Source organism: Protomyctophum bolini (assembly GCF_963924005.1).
Source record: "Protomyctophum bolini genome assembly, chromosome: 2".
NCBI lineage: Eukaryota > Metazoa > Chordata > Actinopteri > Myctophiformes > Myctophidae > Protomyctophum > Protomyctophum bolini.
In genome coordinates, this window is record NC_137863.1 from 4,898,713 (window position 1) to 4,914,911 (window position 16,199).

General features: G+C 41.1%; 1 protein-coding gene across 2 annotated transcripts in view; it reads left to right on the forward strand.

Annotated features, from left to right (window-relative positions):
- Positions 1 to 7,562, forward strand: part of LOC308332553 (cytosolic phospholipase A2 gamma-like) — a 50,570-nt gene extending 43,008 nt beyond the window's left edge. The window contains exons 3-11 of one of the 2 annotated variants that reach the window (XM_080788506.1): positions 142 to 284; positions 1,070 to 1,256; positions 1,571 to 1,685; positions 2,156 to 2,296; positions 2,400 to 2,480; positions 2,934 to 3,014; positions 5,051 to 5,214; positions 6,236 to 6,404; positions 7,158 to 7,562. In XM_080788506.1, coding sequence (XP_080644632.1) covers positions 142 to 284; positions 1,070 to 1,256; positions 1,571 to 1,685; positions 2,156 to 2,296; positions 2,400 to 2,480; positions 2,934 to 3,014; positions 5,051 to 5,214; positions 6,236 to 6,404; positions 7,158 to 7,330 — 1,254 coding nt within the window. In that variant the 3' untranslated portion in view covers positions 7,331 to 7,562. The remainder of the gene's footprint in view (positions 1 to 141; positions 285 to 1,069; positions 1,257 to 1,570; positions 1,686 to 2,155; positions 2,297 to 2,399; positions 2,481 to 2,933; positions 3,015 to 5,050; positions 5,215 to 6,235; positions 6,405 to 7,157) is intronic. The other variant, XM_080788507.1, reaches the window with a different exon arrangement.
- Positions 7,563 to 16,199: the final 8,637 nt, after the last annotated feature.

Sequence of the window (16,199 nt, forward strand, 5' to 3'; positions counted from 1 at the left end):
CCCCTGCACTCTGCACTCTGGTAGGAGCATTCCATCTGTTTTATTTAGAGATAGAGACACACCATCCCCTCCACTCTGGTAGGAGCCTTTCACCTGTTTTGTTTTAACGCTGTGCTTCATGTATGATGTTTCTGTTGAAAGAACAAGGTTCCCAACATTGCTCTGATTGTCTCTGGAGGAGGACAGAGAGCCATGGTGGGACTGCTGGGATCTGTGCTTGAACTGAAGAAACAAGGTCTACTGGACTGTATGATGTACCTGAGTGGGGTGTCTGGATCTACCTGGTAGGCTCTACAGAGAGAGAGAGAGAGAGAGAGAGAGAGAGAGCGAGAGAGACCCTCTATAGCAGGGGGTTTCTTTTTGTTTTTTGTGCTTATACCCATGTTTATTTTTTTTATCATTTATTTTTGAGTTTTTCTCTTTTCTGACATAGACACACATATAAGGACAACACAACAGACTTGCATACAAGACACAGTGTACATATAAAATACTAACAACAATGTATATAAAAAACAACAACGGAAACAAAGAAAAAAGATTACAAGAGAAAGAAAATAAATAGTACAGTAGTTATGAAATGCATGTGTGCAAGTGAAGGTGGCGTTCCGTCCTAGGCCCTACAGGACCCGCTCGCTGGCCTTCAAAATAAGGGTCTGCACATAAAAGACTGTGGCAGTGACTGAAGAATGAATTATGGCAGTCAGTCAATGTGTTCATATTTGACAATTTGGCCAGTTTGGTATTAAACCTTGCATTGTGATAGAAACCTGTGATAGAAACACTTTTGGGGTTAGCGGGTCAAATTTGACCCGTGATATAAAACAGCCTAAAATACTTTTCCCCCCCACCTCATAGCTGACTGGTTATGCATTGATATCCATGTAAACACTATTTAGAATATTGTTTTGTGTTAGGGTTTTGGGGTTTATCTTTCAATATAGCACTTGTTTTCAAGTATGAAAAAAAATGTAAATTCACTTTTCAATTTCAATTACCGTACATCATGAACTATTCTCCGCCACTGGGAATACATTAAATCATGTATTTTCTTTCATCTCATCTGCAGGGGCATGGCCTCCTTATACGAATATCCCAACTGGTCCTCCGATCCGAAGCCTGTGACCAAGGAAATAGTTCAAAGGTTGGATGGCTTTGGAGTGTTGTTGCGGTATCCTGAGACATGGGACCAATACGACAACTTCAATCTAGCACACAGCTGGGCTGCAAATGTAGTCACCACCTACGTGAAAGAGGTCAGACAATCCTTTACACCAGGGGTGGGAAACTTTGACGATGGAGAGGCCGGGCCACTATATTTCCACACTGTAGTTAGTGGCAAAGTTGCATTATTGGCCGGCGTTGCGGTATAGCGCGACCCTCAATCACCCATTGGAATGTAAATCGATGCCTTTCAGCCTTTGTATCCTACTCGTCTGGCAGGTAGATCTCTTTGAAAGAATGCGCCGCACCGGACATTCTAGCTATGGCAGAGGTACAAATGTTAGAACATGAGTGAAAACTGGAAGTATTGATCCATATTATTTGTTGTGGGGTTTATTTTTTCCAGATAGATGAACATGTTCTTTCAGAGCAGAGAGGAAAGCACGACATGGATCCCTATCCCATCTACACTGTGATTGACAAGGAGATCCTAGACAGACAACAAAATAAAAGTCTAAAAGGTAAATGAAGTAGGCCTATCATTCATGATGTCTCTGTATCTGTCAGAATCAGAATTAGAATCAATCCGAATCAGAATCAATCTTTATTGTCGCATCACATTACAATTACAAGTAAGGTGGGTGAAAGACTTGGTTGTGCTGCTGTGCAGGCTCATCGTTGCAGTTAAAATGGATAAATGGTCAGTACATGTCCCTTTTATACCAATATATGGAGTAGCCGCAATTTGCAACACTATATTTATTTGTATGATGGGTTGAATCTAGAGCTGCAGCACCCTCCATTGACAGCACATTCATCCAAACAGAAGAGTCCGATCTGCATGTATTAAACAACGTTAAACTCCAACACCAACATTTGCAAGCTTCAATTATCCTCTTTCAATCTGTGTTCTGTGTTGTGTGTTGTTTTTTTTAAGTACAAAATCACATTGAACTGCTTCAGAGCATGACTGACTGTGTTTCCTTGACAGACGTGTGGGTTGAGATGACCCCCCATGAGGCGGGGTACTCTCTCAGCGGGGCCTTCGTGGACCAGAAATACTTTGGGAGTAAGTTTGACCGCGGGACGTTGATAAAGGAGCAGCCAGAGATGGACATGCTCTACGTCCAAGGTGAGACTCCACCATGCACGGTCAGTCAGTCCACTTCCGTTCTGTTGGTTTGTTTCTTCCAAAGCATTACGTTTGAACTCTGTGTTAATTGCTCTGTTGGCAGGCCTGTGCGGCAGCATTTATGCTGAATCATCATCATCAGATGTGTGGTCAGCAGTGAAGGACAGCATGCTTTCCTTGCTTGGTTGGTCATTTGAGCATTTACTCTCTCTCTCTCTCTCACTCTCTCTCTCTCTCTCTCTCTCTCTCTCTCTCTCTCTCTCTCTCTCTCTCGCATGCATGCAGGATCTTATTAAGATCCTTGATGAGCTTACTTAAAGTAAGCTATAAGAACTTAACATCCGTCTAACAGTAGAATATCTGTACAATGAAACGTAAGTAAACACAATAGAATGCTACTGTATATGTCTACATAATATGATCTATGATCTAAATGACATTATGTTTTCCTTTGCATACGCCAGAGTTAAAACACCGTCTATAGCTGACCTTTACCAGCGATTCAGAACTAAACTTTCTAGAAAATCATAGAATGTCTTACTCCGTCTATCATATTATCATCAGTCAGTCCGTCCATCTATCTATCTATCTGTCTATCTGTCAATACCACCTACTCACACCCTCTGTCACATTTCAGGGAATATATTTGCGGGTTTGATGAAACCCACTATAATCCACCACTGGGGAACCACATACAACTTCCTGCACAACATGAGAGGTGAGTCCAGAGCTCGGACACAATTCATATGTCACATGTTTTAAGTATAGGTCTAGGTCTCCCTAGGGAGGTCCTCGAGGCACGTCCCACCACTGGGAGGAGGCCCCGGGGCAGACCAAGGACCACGTCCCACTGGAAGGAGACCAAGGCACAGTTGGAGGAAACACATCGACTCACTGGCCTTGGAAAGTCTCGGGAATCGGGATCTGCGATGACCAGATCTTATGCATGATAGTTGATAGTAACAGTGTAGCGACACAAAATGGAGGCAGAGAGAAGTGAGCTCCCTCCACTGTTGTGCCTCTCACTCATTTGAAGTACAGTAGGCCTATAGTTTGACAGGCATATGGATGATATGGCAAGTTGCTGTAAAAAAAAGATTATTGTTGCATAGACGTCGAAAGTGCTCTGGCTATCTAAAGAAGTTGTCATGTATTTGGTAATAATACTGCACTGTATTTTGTACGGCTGAAGAAGTCAGAGAAGTAGACTCTTATATCCTGAAATCACTGTATTTTGTACAGCTGAAGAAGTCAGAGAAGTAGACCCTTATATCCTGAAATCACTGTATTTTGTACGGCTGAAGAAGTCAGAGAAGTAGACCCTTATATCCTGAAATCACTGTATTCTGTACAGCTGAAGAAGTCAGAGAAGTAGACCCTTATATCCTGAAATCACTGTATTCTGTACAGCTGAAGAAGTCAGAGGAGTAGACCCTTATATCCTGAAATCACTGTATTTTGTACGGCTGAAGAAGTCAGAGAAGTAGACCCTTATATCCTGAAATCACTGTATTCTGTACAGCTGAAGAAGTCAGAGGAGTAGACCCTTATATCCTGAAATCACTGTATTTTGTACAGCTGAAGAAGTCAGAGGAGTAGACCCGTATATCCTGAAATCACTGTATTTTGTACAGCTGAAGAAGTCAGAGAAGTAGACCCTTATATCCTGAAATCACTGTATTTTGTACAGCTGAAGAAGTCAGAGGAGTAGACCCTTATATCCTGAAATCACTGTATTTTGTACAGCTGAAGAAGTCAGAGGAGTAGACCCTTATATCCTGAAATCACTGTATTTTGTACAGCTGCAGAAGTCAGAGGAGTAGACCCTTATATCCTGAAATCACTGTATTTTGTACAGCTGAAGAAGTCAGAGAAGTAGACCCTTATATCCTGAAATCACTGTATTTTGTACAGCTGCAGAAGTCAGAGGAGTAGACCCTTATATCCTGAAATCACTGTATTTTGTACAGCTGAAGAAGTCAGAGAAGTAGACCCTTATATCCTGAAATCACTGTATTTTGTACAGCTGAAGAAGTCAGAGGAGTAGACCCTTATATCCTGAAATCACTGTATTTTGTACAGCTGAAGAAGTCAGAGGAGTAGACTCTTATATCCTGAAATCACTGTATTTTGTACAGCTGAAGAAGTCAGAGGAGTAGACTCTTATATCCTGAAATCACTGTATTTTGTACAGCTGAAGAAGTCAGAGGAGTAGACCCTTATATCCTGAAATCACTGTATTTTGTACAGCTGAAGAAGTCAGAGGAGTAGACCCTTATATCCTGAAATCACTGTGTTTTGTACAGCTGAAGAAGTCAGAGGAGTAGACCCTTATATCCTGAAATCACTGTATTTTGTACAGCTGAAGAAGTCAGAGGAGTAGACCCTTATATCCTGAAATCACTGTGTTTTGTACAGCTGAAGAAGTCAGAGGAGTAGACCCTTATATCCTGAAATCACTGTATTTTGTACAGCTGAAGAAGTCAGAGGAGTAGACCCTTATATCCTGAAATCACTGTATTTTGTACAGCTGAAGAAGTCAGAGGAGTAGACCCTTATATCCTGAAATCACTGTATTTTGTACAGCTGAAGAAGTCAGAGGAGTAGACCCTTATATCCTGAAATCACTGTATTTTGTACAGCTGAAGAAGTCAGAGGAGTAGACCCTTATATCCTGAAATCACTGTATTTTGTACAGCTGAAGAAGTCAGAGGAGTAGACCCTTATATCCTGAAATCACTGTATTCTGTACAGCTGCAGAAGTCAGAGGAGTAGACCCTTATATCCTGAAATCAGGAACGAGGGACTATATCGACGCTGGACTGCTGCTGAACTCTCCCTACTTCTCCGTCCTCAGACCAGAGAGGAACGTCGACCTCATCATCTCCCTCGACTACAGCGGAGGAGACCCTATGAAGGTATATAGTCTCAAGAAATATCTCAAGGTAGTCGCAAGAAATTACATCTGGCCACAAAAGATCACAGGATCTACTGAATGTGAAGGTAGCCTACTGGGGGGGAAGCCACACTGTGTGTGTGATAGGCTCAATATGTCAGTTTATCACATTCAGTAGATCCCGTGATCTTTTGTGGCCAGATGTAATTTATTTTATTGGGGTTATAGTAAATAATAAAATAATAAATCGCTATAAAATTGTGTAAAGAAATACATATTTAGCCCCATGCTCGAATGCCCCCGCCCCCCTGTCAAAAACAGCTAAAATCCCTAAAACGAAAGAAAGCAGCAAATACATAAAAATTACACTCACCTTCTACTTTCTCTAAAGACAAGCTAAATCATGAACCTTTGGTTGAAAAAAACTAAAGTTGTCCTGTAAGGTATTAGGATACATTTGCGCGAAATGGAAGTGGGGAGGAGGCTCCACTTCCGCTTTATATTTTACTCATGACAGCTCTTCCGTTGCTCCAGACTGTATGACGGAAGCATTTATATTTTACTCATGACAGCTCTTCCGTTGCTCCAGACTGTATGACGGAAGCATTTATATTTTACTCATGACAGCTCTTCCGTTGCTCCAGACTGTATGACGGAAGCATTTGAAAAATTGCAAGAGGCAACAGTCTGGCAACGCGAGACTAACACATGTGAAGGTAACACATGCGTGCAAGCACAGTTTCAGGGTTTTCACTGTTTTGTGTCTGTTTTGTGCATCGGATCGGGAGAAAAAATAATAAAAAATGTGATCGGGACATCCCTAGTATCAATATTATATCCATATCATGATATTAGACTGGATATTGTCTGTGATTTTGAATATTGTACTATAGTACTAGTGATATATGTTCTATAAAAATATAAATATCGGGAAAGATCTAATGATCGGAATGTGATCGGAAACCAAAAAAACGTGATCGGGACATCCCTAGTCCTAATATATTATAATCAAGTGTTTATCACTTTTCTGCTTATTTCTACAGACAATTGAAGATGCTTATAAGTTGTCCATGGAAATGGGTATAGCTTTCCCACACGTTGAATTTCCCGAGAAGGACAGAGAAAACCCAAAGGACATCTACGTGTTTCCAGGAGACGATAACACCCCGACAGTGATCCACATGCCTCTGTTCAACAGGGTGAACTGTCACGGTAACTGTTCCGTTTGCACAATTTGTACATGAACATACATTGTGTAATGAATTATGGTATAACAACGTTAAAATATGGAGATACAACATGTCTGACCAACAGCAGCAATATAGTTGCTGAAAGAGCATACTGATGTAAACGTTAACGTATTTGTTAACTCATTAGTTTAACAAAAATCGTTTAGTAGAGCTTAATTTGAGAAATAAAGGTCTAAATAGTTTCCCCAGACAAGTAAAGACGAGACTGTTTTATGCCCATACTTTTTAGAGGTTTATGTATACAGGATGTCCATTGTGACTCATTCAATCTGAAAATACATTTGAAATGCCCGATGAACACACACGCACACACACACACACGCACACACACACACACACACACACACACACACACACACACACACACACACACACACACACACACACACACACGCACACGCACACGCACACGCACACACACGCACACACACACACGCACACACACACACACACACACACACACACACACACACACACACACACACACACACACACACACACACACACCTGCGCACATAAGGTATGCGTGCCTGTGTCCAACAACTTGCTGACTTTTCAAAAATGTATTTACCGAAAGCTTCAAATATTTTCAAAACAAGGTGCTACACAGAAAACCGAAGTAATTTGATTTAAAAACTAAACCTGTCAACATTTAGCTAGAGTGTGAAATCAAAACATTAATACTGTTTGTGTTTCTATCGTCTCCTCATCACAGTGTCGGATGACTGTGAACTTGAGAACATTAGAGAGAGATACAGGACCCGTCAAGGACCGCTGGATCCCGCAAAGATCAAAGAGCTGATGGACCGAGCCGCCGCCAATGTGATCAACACCAAGCCCAAGCTGCTGGAGGAGATTCGGAAGGCCGTCAATAGAAAAAGGTCCTAAAATGCAATGCAGAAATGAAGCCCCCGTCATCCAGTTTCCCCAGTATACAGTCCTCAGCGTCCCAGAAACAAGGACAGGTGTTTTAGATGAATCTATCATGGTTAAAATGAAAGTTTGAAGTTGCAATTACTTTGTATAGGAAGCAGGGCGGGGCAGCTAAAATGAATATCGAATATCTAAATTCTGAATTGAGCAACTTAAAAAAATGTCTGGGGAGTTCACATAAGCCTGAGTAATTGATAAAATGACAAAGTTGTTTTGAAAGTATAGGCTATAAAAGTATCAATACTGCAATAATACTAAGTAAAAGTCTGGAATTCAAAATACATAGCCTACCTACTCATTATGGGTCACAATTTTTCAAATGTTGAGGCTATATCTAAATGTTTTGAAAATAGCACATAGGCCTACAAGCTCACAATGTGTTGCATCAAGCTGAAATATATAGCCTACGGTTGAAGTGCTTACAGTAGGCCTAACTAACGTTTTCAAATAATTGCCTCTGAGACTGGCCGGGGTCTTGGGGTATCATTTGAGTAGACCTATAGAGGGTATGCGCATGCATAAAGTAAAAGGCAAATCGAGTGGCAAAGTGAGTGACAAAGTCAATTTAATGTTGTTTAAATTTAAATTTAATGCAATGAAATAGGATTTTTCTGTTTGGATGTATGGGCTGTCGAGGTGCGACCTTGAGTGCCCTGAAAGGCGCCTTATAAATAAAATGTATTATTATTATTATTAAGGCCATAAAGTAGGTTTTTTTGCCACTCAGTAGGCATTCCTGCATAACTTCCAAGTATGATGATGATGTCACGTGCATACCCTCTATTGTTGCTGTCGGGGAAGAAACCTTTTATCTCCATATTTTAACTTTGTGTGTTTTTTGTGTTGTTGTTAATGCCCCAAGGGCCTTCAACGTTTTTCAGGCCAAGGAAAGAACCCCTCAGCTCAGCTGAGAGAAAGATATATCATTGTATATCATCATCATGAAAATGTAAAATAAATGTTTAAAAATAAAAATAAAATAATCTGCTTTATGATGACGTCACTGGAGGACGGTTTCTAAACTGCCCACAGCCCTCCTATGAGACACAGACTGAGTAGAAAGAAATCGGGGTTAACCAGGTCTTTGCGGCAGAGGTAGCAAAAATAAAAACAACTTTATTAGAGATAAAAAACAGTGAAAAGAGTTAGCTAGGGAAAGCAATGTTGAAGAGTTGGGTTTTGAGGGTGGTTTTGAAGGTTTTGAGGCTGGGGGCGTCTTGAGTGTTTCAGGGAGTGCATTACACATGGGGCAGCAAAGGCAAAAACTCTGTCACCCCCAGGTTTGCATCACCAGACCTAAGAAGACCTTTTGAGTATCTAGACAGTGTACTAGGCAGGTCGTCCAATGATCCGGTCGTCCAATGATCCATGGGTCAGCGGTTCGAATCCCGGCTCCTCCTGTCTACATGTCGAAGTGTCCATGGGCAAGACACTGAACCCCAAAATGCTCCCGATGTGCTGGTTGGTACCTTGCATGGCTTCCGCCGCAATCGGTGTATGAATGTGTGAGTGAATGGCTGAATGTAGCTGCTGTAACTGTCCCAGTAATGGGCGTTTTCTATTTTCTATTTCTATTTCATATTCTATTTTATTTCTAATGTGAACATTAGAGGTATGTTCATCTGGGTACTTTGTATTGCATGCCGTGTGTGGTGCCTGGTTCATATTGTGACGTGTTGAGGGCGTGCAGGAAGAGCCCTGTGAATAGCACTTATGGCACCGGTGAGAGCTGGCTCAGGCAGATCAAGCCGAGTTGCAGGGGGGAGATGAGCTAGTCTCACTCCACAAAGTGTCCTTAAATAATAATACGTTACATGTTGTTTGTTTCTTTGTTTGTAGATATTGTCGTAGTTCCGTTGATTGTTTGTGTACGTTTCATCATGTTTGTTTACCAATAATCCGGAAGTAATGATTGACCGACAAACAAGGACATTCACATTGCAATTTCACTGTGTTTAAGAGAATGTATGTATGTTTTTTGTTACAGTTTTCACGTTGTTCAACATTTACTATCATGTTATGCTTTAGCTATTGAAAAATAGCAGATCTACAAGCTCGTAGCGCGCCACCGAGTGGCGCGCTACGAGCTTGTAGGTCTGCTATTTTTGAAAATTCGAAGAACGACTGACATTTTTAGAATCTGATCTCAGGTCAGAATGGGTTAATCAGACCAGTGTGTGTCCAGTGGAAACCTCGTAGCCTATATGAATCTGATCTCAGGTCAGAATGGGTTAAAATATAGTTTTGTGAACGGAATGGATGTGTATAGTTCCAGAATATATAGCATTCAGAGATTGTGGAATAGTTAATTGTCTGGCTATGCAAGACTATAAATTCATACAAAAGTGCTTGGCTAACATCCGGTGGCTAAACTTTAAAATGAAACAAAAAATAAACAGTGTTATGTTATTGACACTCCTTGGAAGCCGCAGGTATAGCCAGGGGTCATCGCCATGTTAACTTGTGTTGGACAGAATCTATACAATCTATAGCCTACAGAATGAGCAGATGATACTATTTCTATAAAGTTTGCCACAGACATGGACAACTCTTTGTAAATTGATGACCCCTGCCTGCACACCACCAGGTCTGAAAACAAACAAGTCGCTTATAATAAGCACACATGGCAACCCCCACGCGCACACGCACGCACACACACACACACACACACACACAAAAGAGGAGGCTTGACAGAAGACAAAGCTGTTGAAACTTGGAAGTTGAAAGAGTTATCAAAACAAGCACTCAACTCAACTGAATTGTTGTGCGAGTGCGAGGGAGTAAGACTATAGCCTACTTAGAAAAGGAGGACCCGGTCCAAGACCCCCGAAAACAGAGGTAAACAAAATGGTCCCGAAAGGGGTTACTATAACTAGTATTAAAAAAAGACACGTGTGTTGTGTGAGTGTATGTGTGACAGCTGAAAGAGAAGTTTAAGTATCTCCATGACTGGAAAAGTTGCAAACTGTTGGACATTTTCTTTCCAACGGAGTGAATTCTCCAGTTACGTTAGGCTACCTACTGCAGTGACAGACATATGTGACGTCTGTTAGCTGCTTATATTAGCATCATTATTACATTAACATACCACGGTAGCTGAATTGTACGTGTGACATAACGTGCAACAGGACAGAAGATGGCGCCACCTCTCCATTGAACTAAATGTTGTCAGTGGCGCGACCTCATGTTCTGTTCTGATATATTTTACTGATATATTTGTCCTCAGACCCCCACCTGAAAAGGTTTTGCCAGGGACCCCCAGAAGAGAAGATGTTTGTACCTTCAATAATAATAATAATAATAATACCGGAATGATAATTTTAGTAATTATACACTCAATAATTGGTTTATTGACAGTGATACAGTGTTAAAACCTGATTTCTATTTAATCTCTCAATTGATTTATAGGCTAGTCATACCCTAGAGCAGGGGTTCTCAAACGTTTTTGGCCGGGGACCCCCGGAAATGCTTTGGCAATGTCTCGGGGACCCCGCCCCGCTCCCTCTCGACCCCCAATATAAATGGACTGCTACAATAACCTTATATAATAGACAATACACCATAAATAAATACAGTGAAACCAGATATAATCATTATGGAAGGTGTATGCATGTACTATGTGTACTATGTAAACTTTTCATTTCTTAATTTCTTTTAATTAATTTTTTTATTTGGGGACCCCCCAAAATAATTTGGCGACCCCCCCCCGAGGGGTCGCGACCCACGGGTTGAAAACCCCTGCCCTAGAAAGACTTATAAATGCCGTTATTTTATATTGTGTAAATTGCAATGTCTTTCCTTCCTTCCTTCCTTCCTTCCTTCCTTCCTTCCTTGCAGTGGCACGGACTGCAACCTCACCGCCATAACATGACGTCCAGCTTCTTCTCAGGGCTGTATAGAGTCTGGTCTCCTATACCAGTGCATGGTTCCCAAAGTGGGGTCCGGGGGGACCCCACTTTGGGCCACCGTGCTACACCAGAACGATAATGTGTGCAGCAGTGCTGCTAAACATCAACCCGAGGATCAACATGTCTGTGATGAGGGGCCGCCTATACCAAGGCTGAGTGAGAAGATATGGCAGCCAGGAGAGGAGGACCTGAAGCTGGTCGGTCACGTTCCGTTGACAACGGGAGCTCCCAGCAGGAGAGGAAGGTCGTGGAGAACTTCAGCCAGATGTATGGAGAGGATGGAGATGACTGGAGGACTAGTCTAAGCCTCTTATCTATGTGAATGGATGGGGGATATAAAGGCTGTGTGCGTGGGAGAATGGGGTGACTATAGCTGACTGTACCTTATGTTGGTGGATATTCAGGGTGTGTTCAGAGATGCACCTCGAGACGAGCCCTTATACGATTATCACTTAAAGAAGAGTCAGATATTCATGATCTAACATTATACATTTCATATTTTAAAATATTATTTGACAAAGTATAGGTGCAGTCTCACAATTTTGTCCCTTTTTGTGCTTTTCCATTTGCCATTCCACCCCGTTCAACTTGCTACAGCTGTTGTCAATCATTAGGACATCAACTACACATGACATGGCCAGTACGTGCCATTTGTTTGTGTTAAACATTACATTTGTTGCACTTTAACCGACCATATAATATATGATTGTTGTAGAATTGCAGAAGTGGATCTGTTATCAGCATGCACCTCCTAACATTGAGCTTGGATGATTCATTGGACTGACGGTTTGCAGACAACATGGAGCGCTTTGTAAGTTACCGCTTGCTTATATATTTTACAATGGCGTATACCAGGGGTCTGCAACCTTTTTGGAATTAAGTGCCATGTTTTTATTTTCTGGATAGTCAGTGTGCCATGTCAACATTCATTTGAATGACACCACATCAACATTTCCAACACATTTTGATTGTCCACGGAAATTTTAATATTTTCTTTCACATTGTTATAATGATCATTAGTCTCAGAGCAATGACCCACGTATCTCCCAGACTCCCTCCCCAGTCAGAGTTCAGAGTTTTAATAAATGTATAATTACAGTATGTGCAGGATTTAATTTACGGTACATACAAATGTGAGGGACTTATTTGACTAAGTTTAAATAGTTTATTTTAAACCAAAAGTCCTCTCTCTGTCACACTTATGCCAGTGTGCCAGTGATCACCCTCCTTAGTGCCAATGTTGGCACCGGTGCCAAAGGTTGCCTACCCCTGGCGTATACTACTAATAAGAATAATATAGTTTGCAACTGATACGACTACACTGTTAAATACAGTGTGGTAATGAGATAAACTTTGTTAATTGCCAGATAAACTTTTGTTAAAGGCATATGGTCATTATTTTTCTTACATATCAGGAAGCTGCTTATAAAATATTAGTTTTGTGTTTTAAACACTTTTTGAATTAGTTTATTTTGCTTCTTATGAAGCCTATATAAACACATTATAAAGAATTGTATAATTACTTGTAAGTTTAAGTATAAAAGTATGTTTATTATACGTGGGCACAGGGCAGCCCGTGCCCCACACACACACACACACACACACACACACACACACACACACACACACACACACACACACACACACACACACACACACACACACACACACACACACACACACACACACACATACACACACACACACACACACACACACAATCGATTGGAAGGGGCCAAGCACTGCAGAGGAGGAGGGGTGTTTGTTCTTGTTGTTTTTGCATGTTTATTGTATGTGTTTGGCGCCTGAAATATTTATTGAATTGCATACAGTATCGAAAGTAAGTTTGAAAAGCAGTATGTAATTGTAGATCAGCTCAGGGGCCTTTTATGGTCTGCCTGTTGTTGGAGTTATTGATACCAGTAACCAGTTACAGACAGTGATTGTGCCTGGTTTGTCCCACCTGTTTAAGAGCAGGCATGTTGGATATGCTGCATCAGGGGAGAGCTGCCAGGGCCTTGAAGGCATAGAGCCTAGAGGCTCTATGCCTAGTTGAACTGTAGTGTAGCAGTATTCTCAAGTTCCTGTTTGTTGATTTATTAAGTGTAGCTTTAAAGTGGTAATTAATTACGTTCTGTTTTCTATTTTTGGAACGTCGTTTTGTCCAGTATTGTTTTTAGATGTTTTATGTTATGTTATGTTTTTCCGGCACTTTTCGAGGTAAATAAAATACCAAAACAAATGTACTTGTGGACCTGTCTACTTTGGGGAGCCTCATGCCTTTCCACTCATTAAGTAATATAACATAAGTATTAGTGAGTCCTTCAACAATAGTTAGGCCTATATAGTGTTTAAATTGAATTATATAATGAGGTTTATAATGCATTATAGACATGGGCTTCCTATTGGAATTATGTTATACTTTAGCTGTTGAAAAATAGCTATCTGTATCTACAAGATCTGTAGATCTGCTAATTTAGAAAAAGCGTGAAAATGCGGCGCAAATATTTCAATATTATATTCTTTCAGGAGACTTGTTTTTATTCTTTATTTATTTATTTATTATTATTATTTATTTTTATTTCGATGTCAGGTCTAAATGGGTTAAAAGGCGGTTCATTTATAGATGAGCTCAGCGACCAACGTCCGCCTCGCCTGCCTGGCTTATGTTCGCTCACCCAAGAAATATCATTTTACCCGAAAAAGGTAAACATTTAACCTTTTTCTTTCTTTTCTCCTAACATCAAGGTCCGTATCGGTCACACTCTGAACGAGGCAGAGAAACAGCATGTCACCAGTAGAAGACTCACAGTTCAACAATGCCTGGCGAAAAACAGCATCCACAGCACTCTGGTATGAACCCTTCACCTGTGTTATTTAGCCTGGGTTTATTTCACTCTATAGAAAGGTCCATTCTGTCATTGGTGAATGGTACCCTAATTTAGTAAAAAGGTTATGGAGATGTCCCCCAGACCCCCATTTATGTATAGGCCTAATCTTTTACACTACTTACGTTATACATGTATACTGTGCGTCCGTGTGTGTGTGGAGGGGGTGAGAGAAAGAAAGAGAAAGACCGTTTTTTAACTCAATGTTGAATACAAATAATTCTGATATGAGCCTTTTGCAGGATTTAAGATAAAATAACTGGTGTATGATGTTTCTCTTAAAAGGACACGGTTCCCAACATAGCTCTGATTGGTTCTGGAGGAGGACAGAGAGCCATGGTGGGACTGCTGGGATCTGTGCTTGAACTGAAGAAACAAGGTCTACTGGACTGTATGATGTACCTGAGTGGAGTGTCTGGATCTACCTGGTACACACACACACACACACACACACACACACACACACACACACACACACACACACACACAAACACCTGGGGGTCTATTAGAGTAATGTTAACTCCATAGACACATGCAAAACAGAAAATGTACAAAAGTCATGGCACTCCATCTTTAATTGTTCAGCCTGATCGGATTTTCAATATCAATGATAATATACACGTGAAAGGCTCTCTTATATGATTACAAGAAGTATACACGTCACAGTACAGTGGGGCCACACATGTGTGTGTTGTCCAGTGAATGATGAACTATTTTTCTGCCGCTGGGAATACATTAAATCACATATTATATTTCCTCTCTTCTCATCTACAGGGCTATGGCCTCCTTATACAAAGAGACCAACTGGTCCTCCGAACTGGAGTCTGTAACCGAGGAAATAGTGTCACGGCTGAGCCGTGTAGTGTGGTGTTGGCCTCCTTGGGCCCTTGATAGCAAATGGTGGACATACAGAGGAAAACACGAGAACTTCAATTACACCCACTGGTGGTCTACACTTATAGTCAGCAGTTTCGTGAAAGAGGTCAGCCCATCATTTACACAGAGGGTATAGAGCGTTGCGGTCCCTCCCCCTTTCAGAAAAACGAGTGGCCCAGGAAATGAAAACCCAATGCATTCTTCCATAGGCATTTCTTATTTAATTTATTTAAAGACGGTTACGCCGTGGACAAAGCCAGCTCGGATCGTGACAAATCATGACAATGAACACAGTGTTTTGGGCCGATCAAATCATTTATAAGAAGAAAAACAAAACAAATAGTGTTGTCTCCTGCCTTTATTATCCTAGAAAACTCAAAAACAATCTCAAAAACAGGAAGTGAGTTGTGGACAATAGTCAAAATGGCCACCCACCTACTGTTGACAGTTGACTCAAAACACACCAAGATAATCTCCAAAAAGCATACAATTTGGCACACATGTCACTTAAGGTTATCGTAAAACATCTTAGTATAGCTAGGGTGCACAAAATATTCAGAAACAGGAAATGAGTTAATTATTGACAAAATTGATGCAAAAAACACCTACTGTATAGAATCTCAGAAAAGCATGAAATGCGGTAGGCCTACAAATGTATCTTGATTTGTATGCATCCTAAAGGGGATGCCCAGAAAGGTTTTAAACAGTGCGTGCGTTTATGAGTCATAACAGGAAATTGATCCATTATTTTGTTGTGTGTTTTCAGTTAGGTGAACGTGTTCTTTCAGAGCAGAGAGGAAAGCATGACAAGGATCCCTATCCCATCTACACTGTGATTGACAAGGAGTTCAAAGACCAGAAAGAAACGGGGCTAAAAGGTATAATTTATATCTTGTGTGTGTGTGTGTGTGTGTGTGTGTGTGTGTGTGTGTGTGTGTGTGTGTGTGTGTGTGTGTGTGTGTGTGTGTGTGTGTGTGTGCATGTGTGCATGTGTGCGTGCATGCGTGCTTGCGTGCACGCGTGTGACTTTCTTTCCATTCAACACTCGCGTTTCTAAAGCCATGCAGGGTAGTCAGAGACATAGGCTACTTGTGCATGTTTTCACATGCATTTGCTAGGAGCGCACGCATGCTTTTTACGTCAGCATGATGT